We start from the raw sequence: 16,606 nt of genomic DNA, 5'->3' as shown, positions 1-16,606 counted from the left end.
GTCACAAAGTGACTACACGAAACATACTGAAATATATCGGAACGGAGCACTGTACGGAGCGATTGTTGCAGACATCACCTTCTGTTCAGACAGTTCCTAAATAGTCCCACGAATACTACTAGCCTCAGTAATTTCTTCGAGTGAATTTTACTTTGCACAAACTACAGCATGTCGCTTGACTGTTGTACACCGCCGAAAATCGAAGAATCGTTTTGAAGTGCGACATCTGGTACATGGCCGCTTTGTGTCGGACCGACGCTTTCTCATCCCCTCCATCGTGCGAGTATATCCGTGTGGTGATGTAGGTTTATAAAGATCTGGTACATGTGTCGGACCAACGCTTTCTCATCCCCTCCATCGTGCGAGTATATCCGTATGGTGATGTAGGTTTGTAAAGATAGGGTATGCCTGTACGTTGTGCTTCCAACAAATAGTTTGTTGATGGAGTTGTTTTGGGGGGTTGGAATTAACGCACCATAGGAAAAAGGCAGACTTAACCTCCGATATGATCTTCAAATGTGCACGATTTTCAAAATGGACTTGCCATATGGGCAGAACGTCTGCTTCTTATCATGTAGAGAGTGAATAACCAGGATCGTATTGACGGGGACTGTTTTGTTGTATTGGGATCAAGGGATCAATAATCTTCGTGAGTATGTTATCATTTGGCAATGATCTACTACATGAAAAATATCGATGTACATCCATTAAAGTCCAATGTGCCACGAATGCACGTATCGGAATAGATGCTAATAACACGATGGTCATAATTTGACCATAATCATTTATTATGCCAATCCGTTGACGTATATCGTATATGCTTTGTTCAATGGCCACATAACTGCGTGCATTTAATCAATATGAAACGCTCCCAGATACGGATTGTTAAGATTTTAATGTTCGGAGGGATGCTACTGTTTATATACACGACACGATCCTTGGTCCAAAGTGTCGATAAACACTTGACTGTTGACCCTGGAGGTCAAACACTGGAACTGAAGCCTGTAACGAATTCACCGAAAGCAAAGGTTAGTAATTACATAAATGCACATCGTGTAAACTATATCTTACAACATGACCCTGTGAGGGGATTGGTTAAGGATTCAGAGGTACAACACAATATAGAAGCGGTGGGAAAGATCTTGGATGATACACTGAAAACAGATGAGCACTCTGACGTTAGAGACAATCAGCAAGATGTGCAGTCGATCAGAGAAGAAGAGCAGCTCGGACACCAGAAAGAAAACAGGCACAATGAGGAATATTACGTGGAGGTGTACGAAGCAGATGACAGCAATGTGACCTACCCGCCGTTTGTGGAGCACAGCTCGGAGGATGGACCAGGTAAGGCAATAGGCTGAACCCTGGATGTCTACCGCCAAGGGAATTTTGGTTGCCTATTTCATTGTCTCGTCATTGTTTACCACCCTACACTATAATGACCGTAATGTCGTAAGAATGGGTTCTGGAAACTTTATTCGTACATATACTGATATGCATTAGTAATCAGATGTATATAGTTGATGATATGTGCATAGTTTGTACTGTGAAAGAACGAAGAACTACAAAATCAGCTTGTACTCGAGACCAAAGTGGTCATTGCTAAAAACGTAACAACGACCGTTGTGCGAGGTTGACCATACCCATTGCAAGTTCTTCCTCTCAAAAGGGGCAGTCGTGTAGCCTAGTGGTTAAAGCGTTCGCTCTTCCCATCGGAGTCCCGGATTCGATTCCCCACATGAGTGAAAGGTGTGAAGCCCATTTCTGGTTTCCCAGCCCTCATTGATTGATTGAATTGATTGATTGAATATTGCTAATAGCGGGGTATGAATCATTCCTCTCAGAATGTCTTGCCGAGACCAGCAATGTGTTCATGAATTCTGTGAAAAAATGAAGGTGTTCATCAAAATCCTGAAACACTGAAGGTCTCTTAATTTATCATCCCAGGTGAATGGGGTAGTAGTCTCAAATACAAACCTACGAGAGATGAAATAGTTGAATGGAAAGAGGGTCAGAAGAGAAATAGCTTCAACCAGTTGGTGAGCGACCGGATCTCTGTGCATCGTCGTCTACCAGATTACAGACGTTCCCAGTAAGTATTAAATGCAGATGGCTTTCTTCCATACCTTTATATCTGGAAACCTCCTCATCACATACTGTCAGCTTTATGTCATATATCTATACGCAAACGCCGTTGGCAGTCGTGGCCTTCAACAAGCCAGCATGAAAAGTGAATTCACAGGCATCGGGAAGAAAAAGTTCTATGGATAGTCATATTCTTTATTGCAATGTCTGTTATTACTTGTGTGACAACGGTGTTAGTACCTACTCCGAAACGTACCACTCATTGCATTGGGGAAGTTGACTATACTTCGATATGACTCGGTTTCCTTTACCTATACAACTTTAAATGTATGTCAAAGAAATCTCTCCAGGTGCCATTTACGTGCGCTTCGATGGATAATTAACCAAATTAAAATACCAGTATTTTTCCTTTCTTTGTCGTCCAGCGACTCTGCTTGTCGTAACAGGCTACTAACGGGATTGGGTAGTCAGTCTCGCTGACTTGCTCGGCACATGGCATCGGTTCCCAACTGCGCATATCGATGCTCACTGGTATGTCTGCTTCAGACTCGATTATTTACAGACCGCCGCCATATAGCTGGAATATTGCTTAGTGCTGCGTAAAACTAAACTCACTCACTCACCAACTCCTTTGTCGTCCAGAGGGGTTTAATCATCGTACGATGTTAGATGGAATAGCAGCCATTTCATTTCCCGATCCTGATGTCGCTTATTGCTAATAGATTCTAAATCATCCCTTTCTTTTGCATTTGTGTCCGGTCAGGTGCAAGTCACGTGTGTATCCGGCCGACCTACCTCCAGCTAGTGTCATCATCTGTTTTCACAACGAGGCTTGGTCCACTCTCCTCAGATCTGTCCACAGTGTCCTTGACCGCTCCCCTGAGCATCTCATAAGGGAGATAATTCTCGTTGACGACGCTTCCACACAAGGTCTTGGAATATTGCAAGCATGACAGCAATTTCTAAAAAGATAGGAATAACGAAAAGAGAGCTAAAAATAACATCGAACGTTTCACTGAGGTTGTTAAAAACTGAACATATTAATGTATGTGTAGAATGTATAATTACATTTGTCTACCCGCTCACATAAATGTCGTTTTGTGATTGGCTGAGTCACTCAATGTACCCTGCTTACAAACGAGTAACGTGTGTTTCTGTTGCCCGCGCGGAATGCAAGACTGCGAGAATTCATTTGGTACCTGTTTGTGGTAGTAGTGGTTCAGCTGCTTGATTCCGGTACTGCTTATTATAATCCAATACCCGTGCCAAAACAGTCCAAATTAACACCGATGTGTTCGGTAAGATACATAGCTCACTGGTCCATCGGGCCCTCGATGTTTGTTCATGTTACCCTAAATCATCGGGATCAAGGAAAACGTCGAGGGTACATTAACCCATGTACCCCTCGTGACCGGTGAACACATAGTGTCGTATGTCTTTAATGTTTCTATGCTCCTGAATTTTGTCATCAATTGTTACTGATGGGTGGAGAATAGATTTTCTAAAAACTGAAAAAGTGAAAACCATGCAAACCTCCAAAAGCCGGACACATCTCAGTATGTCCCATGACAGCCGTATGTCGGCATGTCAGCGCTGTGTGTATTGCCTGATATATGCATCTAGTCCTAATAAACAAGTTGTCTCATTGAGTTTCTTGTCTCACTGTTCACAGACACCAGGTTACAATTCCGTTTCGAGACAAGGAATAAATAGCTGTGAAACTTACGGGATAGGATCACTCACAATCGCGATCTGTATTCCGATAGAGTAAATGGTATAATTGTACTTCTTACCATATATATTTTGACCAGGCCATCTAAAGGCACCCTTGAAAAAGTACATGTCGAAGTTGGGCAAGGTGACGATTGTCAGACACCGGAAGCATCAGGGTCTAATCAGAGCGAGGATCACCGGATATGAAATGGCTGCTGGTCCAACACTGGTGTTCCTCGATTCCCACATCGAGTGCTTTCCAGGTACAACAATTCTCATTCTGTTATAGAGCGTTGTTCGTTGTCCATCTGAATCGCGCTGGAGGCATGGTGTTGGATGAAAGAAGAAAGCATGTCCTGACGGTTAGGTTATAGAGAATGGGCTGCGACGTCTGCCATTGTGCGCGCGTCACTTTGTTCAGCTGAGCCTGCGTGTTTGTTTGTGTCAGTGAAAGTGTTTACGTTCTGGCATATCATGCCGTCATTAAACAAGAATCCGAAATCCACCCTTTTAACGCCTCTTTGAAAAAATCGAACCATCAACAGAATCGCATTTATGAACTTGGTTGTTTTGACTCGATACATGTATGTATCAACATGATATGAAGGTATGATTTATGAACGGAATGTTGTCGGGGGCGTATTGCAGGTATACCACTGTGGGATTGTTAAACATACTCTTTTTATATTTAACAATAATCTCAATTGCTACAATCGTCAATAGCCCATAATCAAGACAAATGTATACATCGTAAATGTAAACAGTGTGGTTTCCGGAGCGGCTGATCCCTTGATTGATTTTATGAACAGTGATGATGGTATGAGTGGGGAGCAGTCACTGTCAGCTGGACCCAAGAATGGGTTACTAAGGGGCTTTTCCAACCGATAAAGTCACATGACGATATTTCACTCAGTTGCAATTATTAAAGAACCAGTTTCTGTTTTCAGGCTGGTTAGAGCCACTTTTGGACCGAATTCGAGATGATCCCAGGACCGTTCCCTTCCCTAAAATCGACATCATACACTCCGAAAATTTTGGTACTGGAATCGGAAATACAATTCGACAGTTTGGTGTCTTTGACTGGAAGATGCTTTTATTTAACTGGGGTAACATTAGCAAAGACCGAAAGAACAGGCAGGAATCTCCTGCTGATCCAATAAGGTGATTTTACGGTGATATGTACATTTATACGTACTATAACGATAAATGAGTCAACTGAATATCTTAGTTCCATTTAAAACCATATTCTTGTGTATTTTAGAAACGGCTGTAATTTTTATATGACATACTGTATATTAGATAGCCATCATGTCAGGTTAAGTTAAAATGTTGTAATGTTGTGTTAGGTTGTGCTGTTGGTTTGCAGATCTCCCACAATGCCCGGTGGGTTGTTTGCTATAGACAAGAAGTGGTTCACGACTCTTGGAACGTACGACCCTGGCCTTTTGTACTGGGGTGGTGAGAACATCGAACTTTCTTTCAAAGTACGACCAAAATGTTTTCAAACATATTATAACATTATGCATGACAATATGAAATATTCGAAAACAGGTGCGTAACAACATAATGGAAAACGACATGCTCAAATATGGACTATAATTATGTTTTGACATAGCACGTATTAAGTATAAGAATAGGCGATTGTAGTTGGGACAATCGCGGACCGTCTCGTTTGTGTGCAGGTGACCATGATGTGTCCATCTGTGTCACACTTTATACCCATGTAGGGAATCAAACCCGGGAATCAAACACGTATACCACTAGACTACCCGATCGCCACTCACCATCTGAGTATGGTGTATTGCAGATATGGATGTGTAAGATGGCATTTACTCTTAAAGCAGGTATGGGTACGTGGGATGGCACGTATGGTGTATTGCAGATATGGATGTGTAAGATGGCATTTACTCTTAAAGCAGGTATGGGTACGTGGGATGGCATTCTTCATCTAAATATGATTTATTGCAGGTATGGATGTGTAATGGAACCCTAGAGCTGCTGCCCTGCTCTCACGTGGGTCACGTGTTCCGCTATACAAATCCGATAAAGTGGAAGAGGGGCGGGGATCCGATATTAACGAACTCCATGAGGGTAGCCGAAGTCTGGCTCGATGAGTACAAGTACTTGTTCTATGAACAGACTTCACTGCTGAAGGTGAAACATATTGACATACAATGATGATGCCAACATTTCACTGTGTGGTAGTACTTTACCTAGTGATATTAACTGACGTGGTGATGATTCCGGTACTTACTGAAGTTCAATGCGTTGCAAAATGACAATACCTTAGTGAGGGTCAATACCTCACTGAGTGACAGTACCTTACTGAGGGTCAATGCTTCACTGACTGACAATACCTTACTGAGGGCCAATGCCTTGCTGAGAGATAATACCTTACTGAGGGTTAATGTCTGACTGAGTGACAATACCTTACTGAGGGTCAGTGCCTCACTGAGTGACAATACCTTACTGAGGGTCAATGCCTCACTGAGTGGCAATACCTTACTGAGGACCAATGCGTCACTGACAATTCCTTACTGAGGATCAGTGCCTCAATGAGTGACAATCTGCGCGAGATCTTTACAGAGTAACATCACATTCCATACTGAGAATACCAATCTGAGAGACACGAAGTAACTCGATGAGGATACCTTACTTAATAATAAGTTGCTTGGTGGAAATGTCAACAGCAATGCCGGCCTTAGTCAGTGACACCCTCTCCCTAGCTGCAAAACCTAATTCACATTGAGAGTGATATTACTTTCTGAGTAACGCAATGTCAACAGCATGCAGTATCATATGTAGGGAGAGGTACTTTCCCGTAGCAGATGATATATAAATAAGAGCACCCAATGGTATCGTTAAGATGATTGTGGTTAGAAGACCTTGTAAACACGCTACATTAAGAAAAAAAGAGTGATGGGTGAAGGTGTTTCGGATAATGACCTATACACATATTCCTAATCGGAGGGCACTGGTCTTATTTTGCAGGGTAGTAACTATGGTGATGTCAGCGGCAGGAGGAAACTCCGGGAAAGTCTCCACTGTCACAGTTTCCGGTGGTACATAGAAAATGTTTATCCTGAGTGTCCCGTTGTCCCGTCCTTTAATGCGGGCGAGGTGAGGACATGTATTTTGGGGTTTTTTATCTATTATTATCCACTGAAGTGTGTTCTACCAATACTGGTAAAAGACTAAATCCATATTTATATCAATCTGGTATTGTGCACACTTCTCAGTAATTTGACAAGTATGTATGTAAGCATACGTCATCACCACAAATCACGGGAATTCAGTAACAAAAACAGTAAAATACCAAGAGTACCCATTAAGACCAGTCTCGCGTCCGCAGTTTAGACTATATGTACTTTTGCAAACTGAGCAAAACACCTAAATATGAAGACTAGAGAACAATAAGTATGAAGGCTAAAACAACATATTTTACCGACCATAATCCGGTTGTACTGCATAAAGATTAACGTGGAAGCAGAACAGGGAGTGAGGCAGATCTAAGATATCTAACCCTTAAGAAATGTCATTAGCACATTCGTGTAAGCCTGGAAAGATAACCGTGGCGAAGCAGGAATCGAACCCACAGTCACAGATGGCTGCCGAACTCTAAGGACGGAACTCTGCTCATCGCATAGTGACACCATGTCAAAGATATGCAAAACCATCCGTACGTGTTACCGTATTGCAGTTGTGTACATCGATGCTCATACAACAGTGGATGGTCTTGTTCAGATGCGAGTGTTTACAGGGCGCCGCCATATAGCTGAGGTGGAATGTTGCAACAATAAAAAATACACCAATAACAGGAGTGAGTGAGTGAGTTTAGTTTTACGCCGCACTCATCAATATTAAAACGATATGGGGGCGGTCTGTGCATATTCGAGTCCGGACCAGACCATCCAGTGATCAACAACATGAGCATCGATCTGCGCAATTGGGAACCGATGACATGTGTCAACCAAGTCAGCGAGCCTGACCACCCGATCCCTTTAGTCGCCTCTTACCACAAGCATAGTCGCCTTTTATGGCAAGCATGGGTTGCTGAAGGCCTATTCTACCCCGGGACCTTCACGGGTCACCAATACCAGGAGTATAACAGCAGTACATAAAAGTCGCCTTAAATAAGGTAGAAACAGACATAGATGAATTTAACTTACAGTACTCTTCCTCAGATTCGGAGCGTGTCCAGTCCAAATCTGTGTGTCGATGCTGGAACCAGTGTACCGATTGTTTATCCTTGCCACGGGACTGGGGGAAACCAGGTATGTTTGTACATATTGTACTGACTACCGCGTGTGTGTGGTGGTGGTGGTGGTTTGAGGAGTGTTTAGGGGCTGTGGAGTGTTTCGGGGCTGGTGGTGTTGGGCCTAAGGGAACCAGTAATGAATTCGCAGACTGAACTCTTGGTAACCATGGACGAACCTTCTGCCTGACGTATGAATTTGTCCACCATAGACCTTTCCACCAAATTATATCGAAAACGTCACGTACGATCGTGTTAGCGCCAGGGTCGGTTGGTCAGTGGAGTTCCTCTCATTGCAAAGACTGGAAAATGCTTACTCTCTGAGTATAAATAACTTCAAGGGTAACAACTAAACCTATATTGAGAATTCGCAAGAATGAGAGGGTACATTTATCATCCGAACATCCTCTCTTACTCACATTAGGATCGGAATGCAAAGCAAACATATCTAACTTCCATGTCTAATCCGACCTGTAAAGTGAATTAGGCTAAATCCAAAAAAAAGTGACTCGTTTCTCGGGCATCGGCGCGTCACTTTTACTTACGTGCGACCCATTTTTTCGCTGCCATTTAAAACTATAATTTTGATTTGGCCGCGTCCCGATCATCCATTTCTCCTCTATAAGAATGAGTGTCTGCAAGAGAAAAAAAATGAAAATGTGTTCCTCCCTCGTCACTCTCTTATCAATAAAAAAAAATAAAATAAATTCCTACCGCCGTCATCATTTTTGAAAAGAAATGTGCCCGAGAACATTTATTATTTTTATTCAACCCTAGTTTCCTTCTTGCAGATGAACAACATCTAAGGAACCTAAAGATATCATTTATCTGCTTTGCTTCATTTATCTTCTTTGAGCGTCATGTTTACAAGCTGGTGAATCAGGAAAGGACAAACATTATGGACGAACAACTTCTTTCTTCGAATGATTCGACGTTACCATACATGTCCTTGTATTCTTGACACCGATATAAGGATCTGATCTGTATATGTAACGTCGGATCAGCCGAACAAAGAAGTTGTTCATTCGTAAAATGTGTCCTTGTTTGCTTCATATAGGGCCATAGCATTGCAGGGAGGGCTAGACAGTAGTGCAATTGATATCGTTCAGGAACTGTAAGGCAGATGTTCAGAACATCCGTATGTCACTGTGTTTCCATTTTATTTACACGGTCCTCCCCTCACACAATACACTTCTGTCCACACCAATTGTTCTTTTGATTTGTCACAACAGTATTTGAATCATGAATTCACTGACGACTGAATCCTCTATTCAATATTATTTTGCACCTGTTCGTTCCTTACCACTCAAGTTAGCAAATGATTTGACAATTTGAAAACGCAGTATAAGGTCCAATGTAGGAAAACAAAGTTCTGTGGATAGTCAACTTCTTTATTTTCTTTATTGCAATGGGTACGACATTTCGGTGAAGTTACTAACATGGCTATCGAGTAAAGTGTTAGTACCTGGATAGTTGACTATCCATTAAACTTGGTTTTCCTTCTTCTCTACAACTTAAAAAGTGCCTTTCAAAGTAGGTCCAATGTATGTCTAACTCTGACATCACATCATAAACACATGCTTCTGTCCTCCGCAGTATTGGAAGCTGCTTCCATCAGCAGAGGTGTGGCAGTCAAATACTAGGATCTTGTGTATGAAAGGAGGACAGCTGGCCCACACCGAGTGCTGGGGAAGCAATGCCCGCAACTGGACGTATACCAAGGTATGTTCTTAATTCCGTGATGTTTATAGTGTATGTATATACACGCTTACAAAAAACTGACATACTATTTTGGAGTGCCTATAACTGATTGAAACAAAACATCTCTGCGCAACTTGAAGCATCACTTCACAAATGTTCCAAACGTGATTTACCAGAAAGAGTTGAAAAAATACACAGTGGACTATTCAAGTCACTTTCTCAGAGTACACTGTCAGTATCTTGTGTAATCACCAATCGAAGACACATTGGTCTGTAGAAGAAAGGAGACGCTGTCTTAGGGAATGGTTTGAATACCCTTTAAAAGTGCTGCCTGCAGTTCTTGTAGTGTCTGAGTTGGCAAATTACCCTTATACAAGCGTCGACGAAGAGAATCTGATGCATGTTCATTTTTTTCATTTAACTATTTTATTTTTTTTGCAAATCGAGTGATCGAGAAGGCCATGGTAACACTGAACGTTGTTTCGCTAGAACTCCTGGCAAACATGTGCAACGTGAGGCCGAGTATTGTTATGCTGGGAAGAGCATCCGTTGACGTTGATGAAGGGAACAGCTGCCACGTGCCCCATAATGATGGCTATTTGCCCACACCATGAAACTTCCAACACCAAATATGTCCATCTGCTGTACACATTTATCAACGTAACATTAGTTCCGACGCCTGTATACACGTGACCATCCATCAGCATATCTGAGAAGAAACTGAGATTCAGCTGAGAAAGCAACTGCGATCTATCTATGCCCGTAGCTATCTCAGTCGTTGTCTGCACCATTGTAGACGTTCGGCCCGGCGACATTGCGTCGAGGCGTTACGTCGGACTGGTGTTCTGGCAAAAAGTCCGACTTCCCGGGAACTGTCTGAACGGAAATTCGGCGCAGTCCTGGGATTTAGGTTGGTGTGGTGCGAGGTGCGTGGTGCGTGGTGCGTGGTGCGTGGTGCGTGGTGCAATGTCTCAACTGAACATAGCGATACTGGGCGACTCTAGGTCGATATTACCTTGGTCTGACATTAACGGCGTATCTCCCAGTATTGGCGTATCGGGTCCGACAAGTGCCCGGCCAGCTCATGCTGCGATGCCACTCCTTGGAAACGTTGTCGTTGAGCTTCTGTCAGTCCTGACATCCTCTCGTCGTCTATGGTGCATTAAATCAACGCATATGAAGGACTTAATGTGGCTGTATAAAACATACAGCCATATTCTTCAGCTCAGCTTCAGTGTTTTTGAAGCGTCAATGTCGACCTGTGGCTAGATCTACGCAGCACTGTTTGGAGGGTGGTACAACTATCCACACAGATGTAAAGTTTACCCGACTCAGTCATTGCGAAATTAACTCTCAGAGATGAGAGATTTTTGTTCACACTGTCTGTTTCATATGTTCGCTGACCTTGAGAAGAGCTGGACAGACATTCTGCAAAGAATCAGGATTAAATTAAAAGGATCGGGTCTGCAGGCTGGCTGTTCTGCTTGACAATGGTTCATCGAGTTAAGCGCTATATACCTGGTGTGGCTGTCCGTCACTGCATTGTCTAGTATGATTGTTGACAGGCCACGGCCATGCAGCTGGAATAGTAGTGATCATTTGAAATCAAGTAACCAAACATGGGGTATTTTTATACAACTTTGCGATACTATTATTGTAACACTTGCTACTGGACGATGCAATCCATGTAAAATATGTCGGTACTGAAATGGACACAGGATGTCGTTAATGCATGCTTGTATTTGAGAGGAAATGTTGGGTAGCCTAGTGTTCTGCCGAACGCCCGGGCTCCGTGTGTGAACTCGGGTACAGCGGGTGAAACATTTCTGGTGTTCCCTGTCGTGATATTGATGGAATATTTCCGAAAGCGGCGTAACACTGAACGCATAAACTGACAACTTTTTTAGAAAGTAAACCATTAAACTGCGACAGTTCCAATAAAAGAAGTGAAAAAGTCAAACGTGACTGGCAATATCTTAAGTCTCATTTGTCTTTTTCAGGAGCAGAGCCTTGTATTGAGAGGTACGGGTACGTGCCTCACACTGACGGCAAACTCAACCCTCGTGATGAAACCATGCCACACGGGAGACAACCAAAGATGGATATTCGAGAAATCTAAATTTGAGCAACATAAAACATAAACAGTTTGTTTAAAGTATTTAAGTCTTGAGATTTGAAAGCAAGGTTTTGTATATTCACACTGGCAACTTTAGTACACTTTGTAAAGATATGGAGGAAAGACGACAAAACCCTCTCTGTTACCAGTAGTCCAGTGAACGATTCCTTGTGTTTGTGACGAATGCCACTAATAGGGCATGAAGCTCACCTATCATCAATATTCCATAACAGAAAGTTCACAATCACAGACCTGCTTACAAGATGCTGGGAACTGCACAAGTGCCTTTTTATGCTTTTTCCGTCGAAGTCTTTCAGCTCACGTTGGATCAGAACGTATGAACAAAATTAATATTGTCGTCACTGACTGGTGATGCTATACGCTCATGTGAATCTGTGTCGGCGCAAACTGATCAATTATTTACATTTCAAGGCTGTTGTTTTAGAAGGTTTTTTAGCTTGTGTTATTGAGCCACCAAATACACACATGTCGTAACGCTTCCCTCACCACATCTGTCGCCCTCCGGTGTACGATCGGTGTCAAAAGGTTCATAGCGATATCTGCATACACTGACATCCTATCAACACGTGGTGATCCTGTTATAAAGTGCTATCCACTACGATACCTTGCTGGTACAAGGTTAGAAATGGTTAGCATCACAAACCTGTCGTAAGACACGACTAACGGCATCGGACTGGCATATGTTACTTTGTCTTAATTGCGTAGATCGATTATCGTGATGTCAGTGATTGTATTATCCAGACACGTTAACTTACAGTCTACCGTCACATTAGTAGAATAATCAATCAACAAGCAATCGAACCCGTAAATGTAATATAGAAGAATGGTACCAGACAAAATATGGAACTGAGTCGATCATTCATTGCTGTCATCGGTGCCTCAAATTGTATACTGTTCTTTCTGGCGTTATTGTGACATAGGGTGTTACAGCGATCGTGAGCCGTTTGACGATTTTGCTCGAAAAGAGCGAAATGCAAAGTTGCACACCGACGTCACGTTACTACACACGTCCCAGTGTAACGGGCTGTGGGATAGCAAAGCCGATTCCCCACATGGGTACAATGTGTGAAGCCCATTTCCGGTATCCCACGACGTTGTATTGCTGGAATATTGCTAAAGGCGGCATAAGGCTCACTCACTCACTCATTCTCCTACTGAGTGCGGCGTTAAACAAAACTCAAGCATCAATACATAATCCACCAACTTTGCCAACTATTTCCCGCTATTTGTACAAGCGAGGAGTAAAAAAACAGAATTCACGCCAGAACCCCCAAATCAGCTGGTCTTCCCCTGACGCCCTAGTACCTAGGTAGATGACAAACCGATTCAATTTCTTTATTCGGTATAACGGCCAACGGCCCATGTACAACATAATACAAAAATATCATGATAATGACAGATGGGAGTTCCTGAGTAGTAGAGCTTCCTCAATATATCTTGCAATGTTCAACATAATGTTTATCTTATTACATGTTAAACTTGTTTTGAACTTGAACATCGTGGGTGGATTACAATAATATCTTGGTATATATTTTGATCTGAGATGGTCTTTCAATGGACAGTGGAAGGAATTAGTATCCATCTTCTATACAACCTAGCGCACAGGATGTACATAATCTATTACAGCGGACTGTGCCGCACCGTCTACCAATATTGACCATTAAAGGGAGCTCACATATACGTAATAGACATAAAAGCCTTCTGTATTCTCTTTCTGGGGTAGCACACACAGCATATGCAACTGACAATAGAGATTTATAGTCCTTATTATTACATAATTTACTTGAATCAATTCTAGAGTACCGAGTCTGTTGATTACAGTCTTTAACTCTGTGTACAATAGTATTGTGAAACATGTTTATATCGCCCACTTTGTGTGTGATCCACACCAAGCCAGAGCCATAACTTAATAGTAGGTGTTTACATAATAAATAACATTGTTTGGATATCTAACAGTTGGCATTGCTAACAATTTTACCCACATGTAATACATCGTTGATGGTAGTCAATAAACAGACCATGTCTACCACATTCACCCAAAGCGGCATCATTTGGGACGTTTTACCCAACACCTAAAACATAAATTTACAAAATTTAATGTGGAAACGTTCAACACATTGCATTTTGGAAAACAAACCCAAAATTCCACTGGAAAATAGTAAAATTGGTTTTATCTGTGTGTCAAAAATCTTAAACCGAACAGTAGGAGAGATGAGTTTTTTAACTTATATTGTAGGTGTTTGACTGAAAATAACCAGCACATTTATTGCCTTAGACCAGCATAGTCTGTTAGAAAATACAGTTCCTAGATAATTATAGTACGTTGATATTTTAACCTGATCACTTCCAAACATAGTTTTTTTCTGTTTCCCTCAGCTTACCCCCGTTTCTAAAGACTAATATCTCTGTCTTATCTAAATTAACATCCAATCCCCATTTAATACTATACTGTTCAAGTACATCTAGTTTTCTCTGCAAACCAGCAGCACTGTCATCAAAAAGACAAAAGTCATGTGCGTATCAAATTAATTGGATATTGAAGAATTTGTAATTTTAACAGCAGACTTTACATTTGAATACATATCAAACAAGACATTGAACATTTTGTGCAATGGTACCACTACTCCCTTGGCCCATTCCACAGGAAATTTACCTCTGGTAAGTATAGTTAGGAGAAAAACCTACTGTGTTTGAAAATCAGAGACATGCTGTACTGAATTGATGGCGACTAAATTTCAGTTAGAACCGAACGCGATTTTAAAACACAGTAGGTTTATCTCGATTCTACCATGACTCCATTTAAAATCGAACTTCCTCGCTCTGCAGAAGACACTGCGTGATCCGGCAAAGGATGTGAGGCGAGTCAATCTCGTCAGTGAAGGGAGTGATTGGTGCCTTTCGTATTTTTTATTTCAACATAAAAATATTCTGTCTAAAAATACAGCCTACTGTTTAGTCAATGCAATAGTGTAATGCCTAAGAGCTTATTTTTATCATCCCAGCCTTTTGTTTTGTTTCCCGTGATATTCTACCCCCTTCGTTACACAATAATGGAATCGTCTGACCTACTTATTTTCATGGAAGTAGAGTTACACACCAGTTTGAAATGTTTATATTTTGCGAAAGTTTTAAATTTGACGTGAAAGTGGAACTGGGTGTCAAGTCTCCAGAATCGAAGAATAGATTCTTTTGTGATAGACCTACAATCTGTATCTCATCAAAAACTGTTTTTTTACGAGTGTCGATTGTGCTTTAATGTACTTGCCCCCACCCCGGCATGCGGCAAAAGAGTGACAGCGCCGTGTTGTCAAAATGTGTGTTCATGCGACTAACTTGGGGTTCCTGGAAACTTTGTTTTCATCATGGATGAATTGAGGCCAAGCTTTTCTCAAAGTGTACGAACATAAAAGTGACTGCCTTAGTGGTTCAATGTTTTACATATAGATATTATTGTGACATGATGGAGTATGAGTATCATAAATCTGGTGTTTCGTCAGAACCGTTATCTTGCGAATTTCCCATTCTAAATGGAAACAAATATACCATATTCCAGGTAGGTAAATATTTACTAAAGTTTTGCTGCACAATTTTGTATAGATAGGGGTGTATTTTGGCAAGACATTCTGATTTATGTTAGATATTGTTTATGTTAGGGGCTGTGTATTGTAATTGAATGTTTTTATAATAGAGGGTAATACGATAGTGAAATTCCCATAGAATTGTCGAAGAAATATCATATTATTGTATTTTTTGAGTTTGAATAAATGTTTTTTTTATCAGCATTTCCATCACGTCTGTTGGTGGTCGAGCTGAAGTTGTGCGGCAACCTTGTATATATATACATGCGTAGTGAAGCGCCCTGAAATCAGACGCATGTTCAATCCAAAAATGTCAAACTTCATAGATCTATGTGGCAAATACCCGAGTCAGCGTCAAAATCCATGGAGTTGTTGTTGTTATGACCAGCCATCATTGTGGTCAAATGGAAGTAGTTCTCAATGCGCTGTATTTTCTTGATTCATGGTAGAATATTAAATAACACATGGAAATAAGGCAACAGATTTTCAACATTTAACAAACCGATCTTTGGGAATCGAAGCGTACCGTCGGCGTAGAGAGGGCATGGCGTGTTCACTGAATATACCCGCCACTATTACGTACGGCGGACTTATCGTCACAGACCCTGGCGACGACATCCCCAGAGCTCTCTCGCGTCCACTACAACTCCCCAATGGCAGATGTGGCATGTGCTTCGAATATGTGTTTTACCCATAAAAATGCATTATACAGGAAAGTTCCACTACCGAGGTCTGAACATGCAAGTGGGCATGACATATTTATGGAAAACATTATAGCACTAACACATCCCATGTATTTTAGTAACAGCTCAGCGGTATCTTTATGGCACAAGCTACTCATATACACTCATAATACATACATAAATAGAAACACATCTGTGGGTGATTTTGAGCTACACATTTGCTTATGTGTGTAGGTGATGGTATTACAGAATCACGTTCCAGGTGAATTTGAGGAAATTACTTCTTATGCTTTGTCAAACACGTCAATTTGGACTGAAAGTATACACCAACAGCTTGCACCATAGTGTGTGTTTCATTGTCACAAGCAGTATAAAACAGCTTACGGCACTAGCTATCCAATATATTATATCAATTGTCCTCTCCATCCTCTTCTGTCGTGATGTCACAATATAT

The 16,606-nt window shown here is 41.6% G+C and overlaps 1 protein-coding gene across 1 annotated transcript; it reads left to right on the top strand.

The window, feature by feature from the left end:
- The first annotated feature begins 224 nt into the window (after positions 1-224).
- Positions 225-13,587, top strand: LOC137282189 (polypeptide N-acetylgalactosaminyltransferase 5-like). The gene is made up of 11 exons (XM_067813921.1): positions 225-1,344; positions 1,948-2,092; positions 2,849-3,015; positions 3,897-4,061; positions 4,746-4,959; positions 5,165-5,282; positions 5,767-5,952; positions 6,790-6,918; positions 7,983-8,072; positions 9,650-9,775; positions 11,755-13,587. The coding sequence occupies exons 1-11, from the start codon at positions 861-863 to the stop codon at positions 11,893-11,895; spliced, it is 1,965 nt and encodes a 654-aa protein (XP_067670022.1). The 5' UTR covers positions 225-860; the 3' UTR covers positions 11,896-13,587.
- The last annotated feature ends 3,019 nt before the right edge of the window (positions 13,588-16,606 follow it).

Source organism: Haliotis asinina, chromosome 4 (genome assembly GCF_037392515.1).
Source record: "Haliotis asinina isolate JCU_RB_2024 chromosome 4, JCU_Hal_asi_v2, whole genome shotgun sequence".
NCBI classification, from domain to species: Eukaryota; Metazoa; Mollusca; class Gastropoda; order Lepetellida; family Haliotidae; genus Haliotis; species Haliotis asinina.
This window is presented reverse-complemented; position numbering and strand designations above follow the sequence as displayed.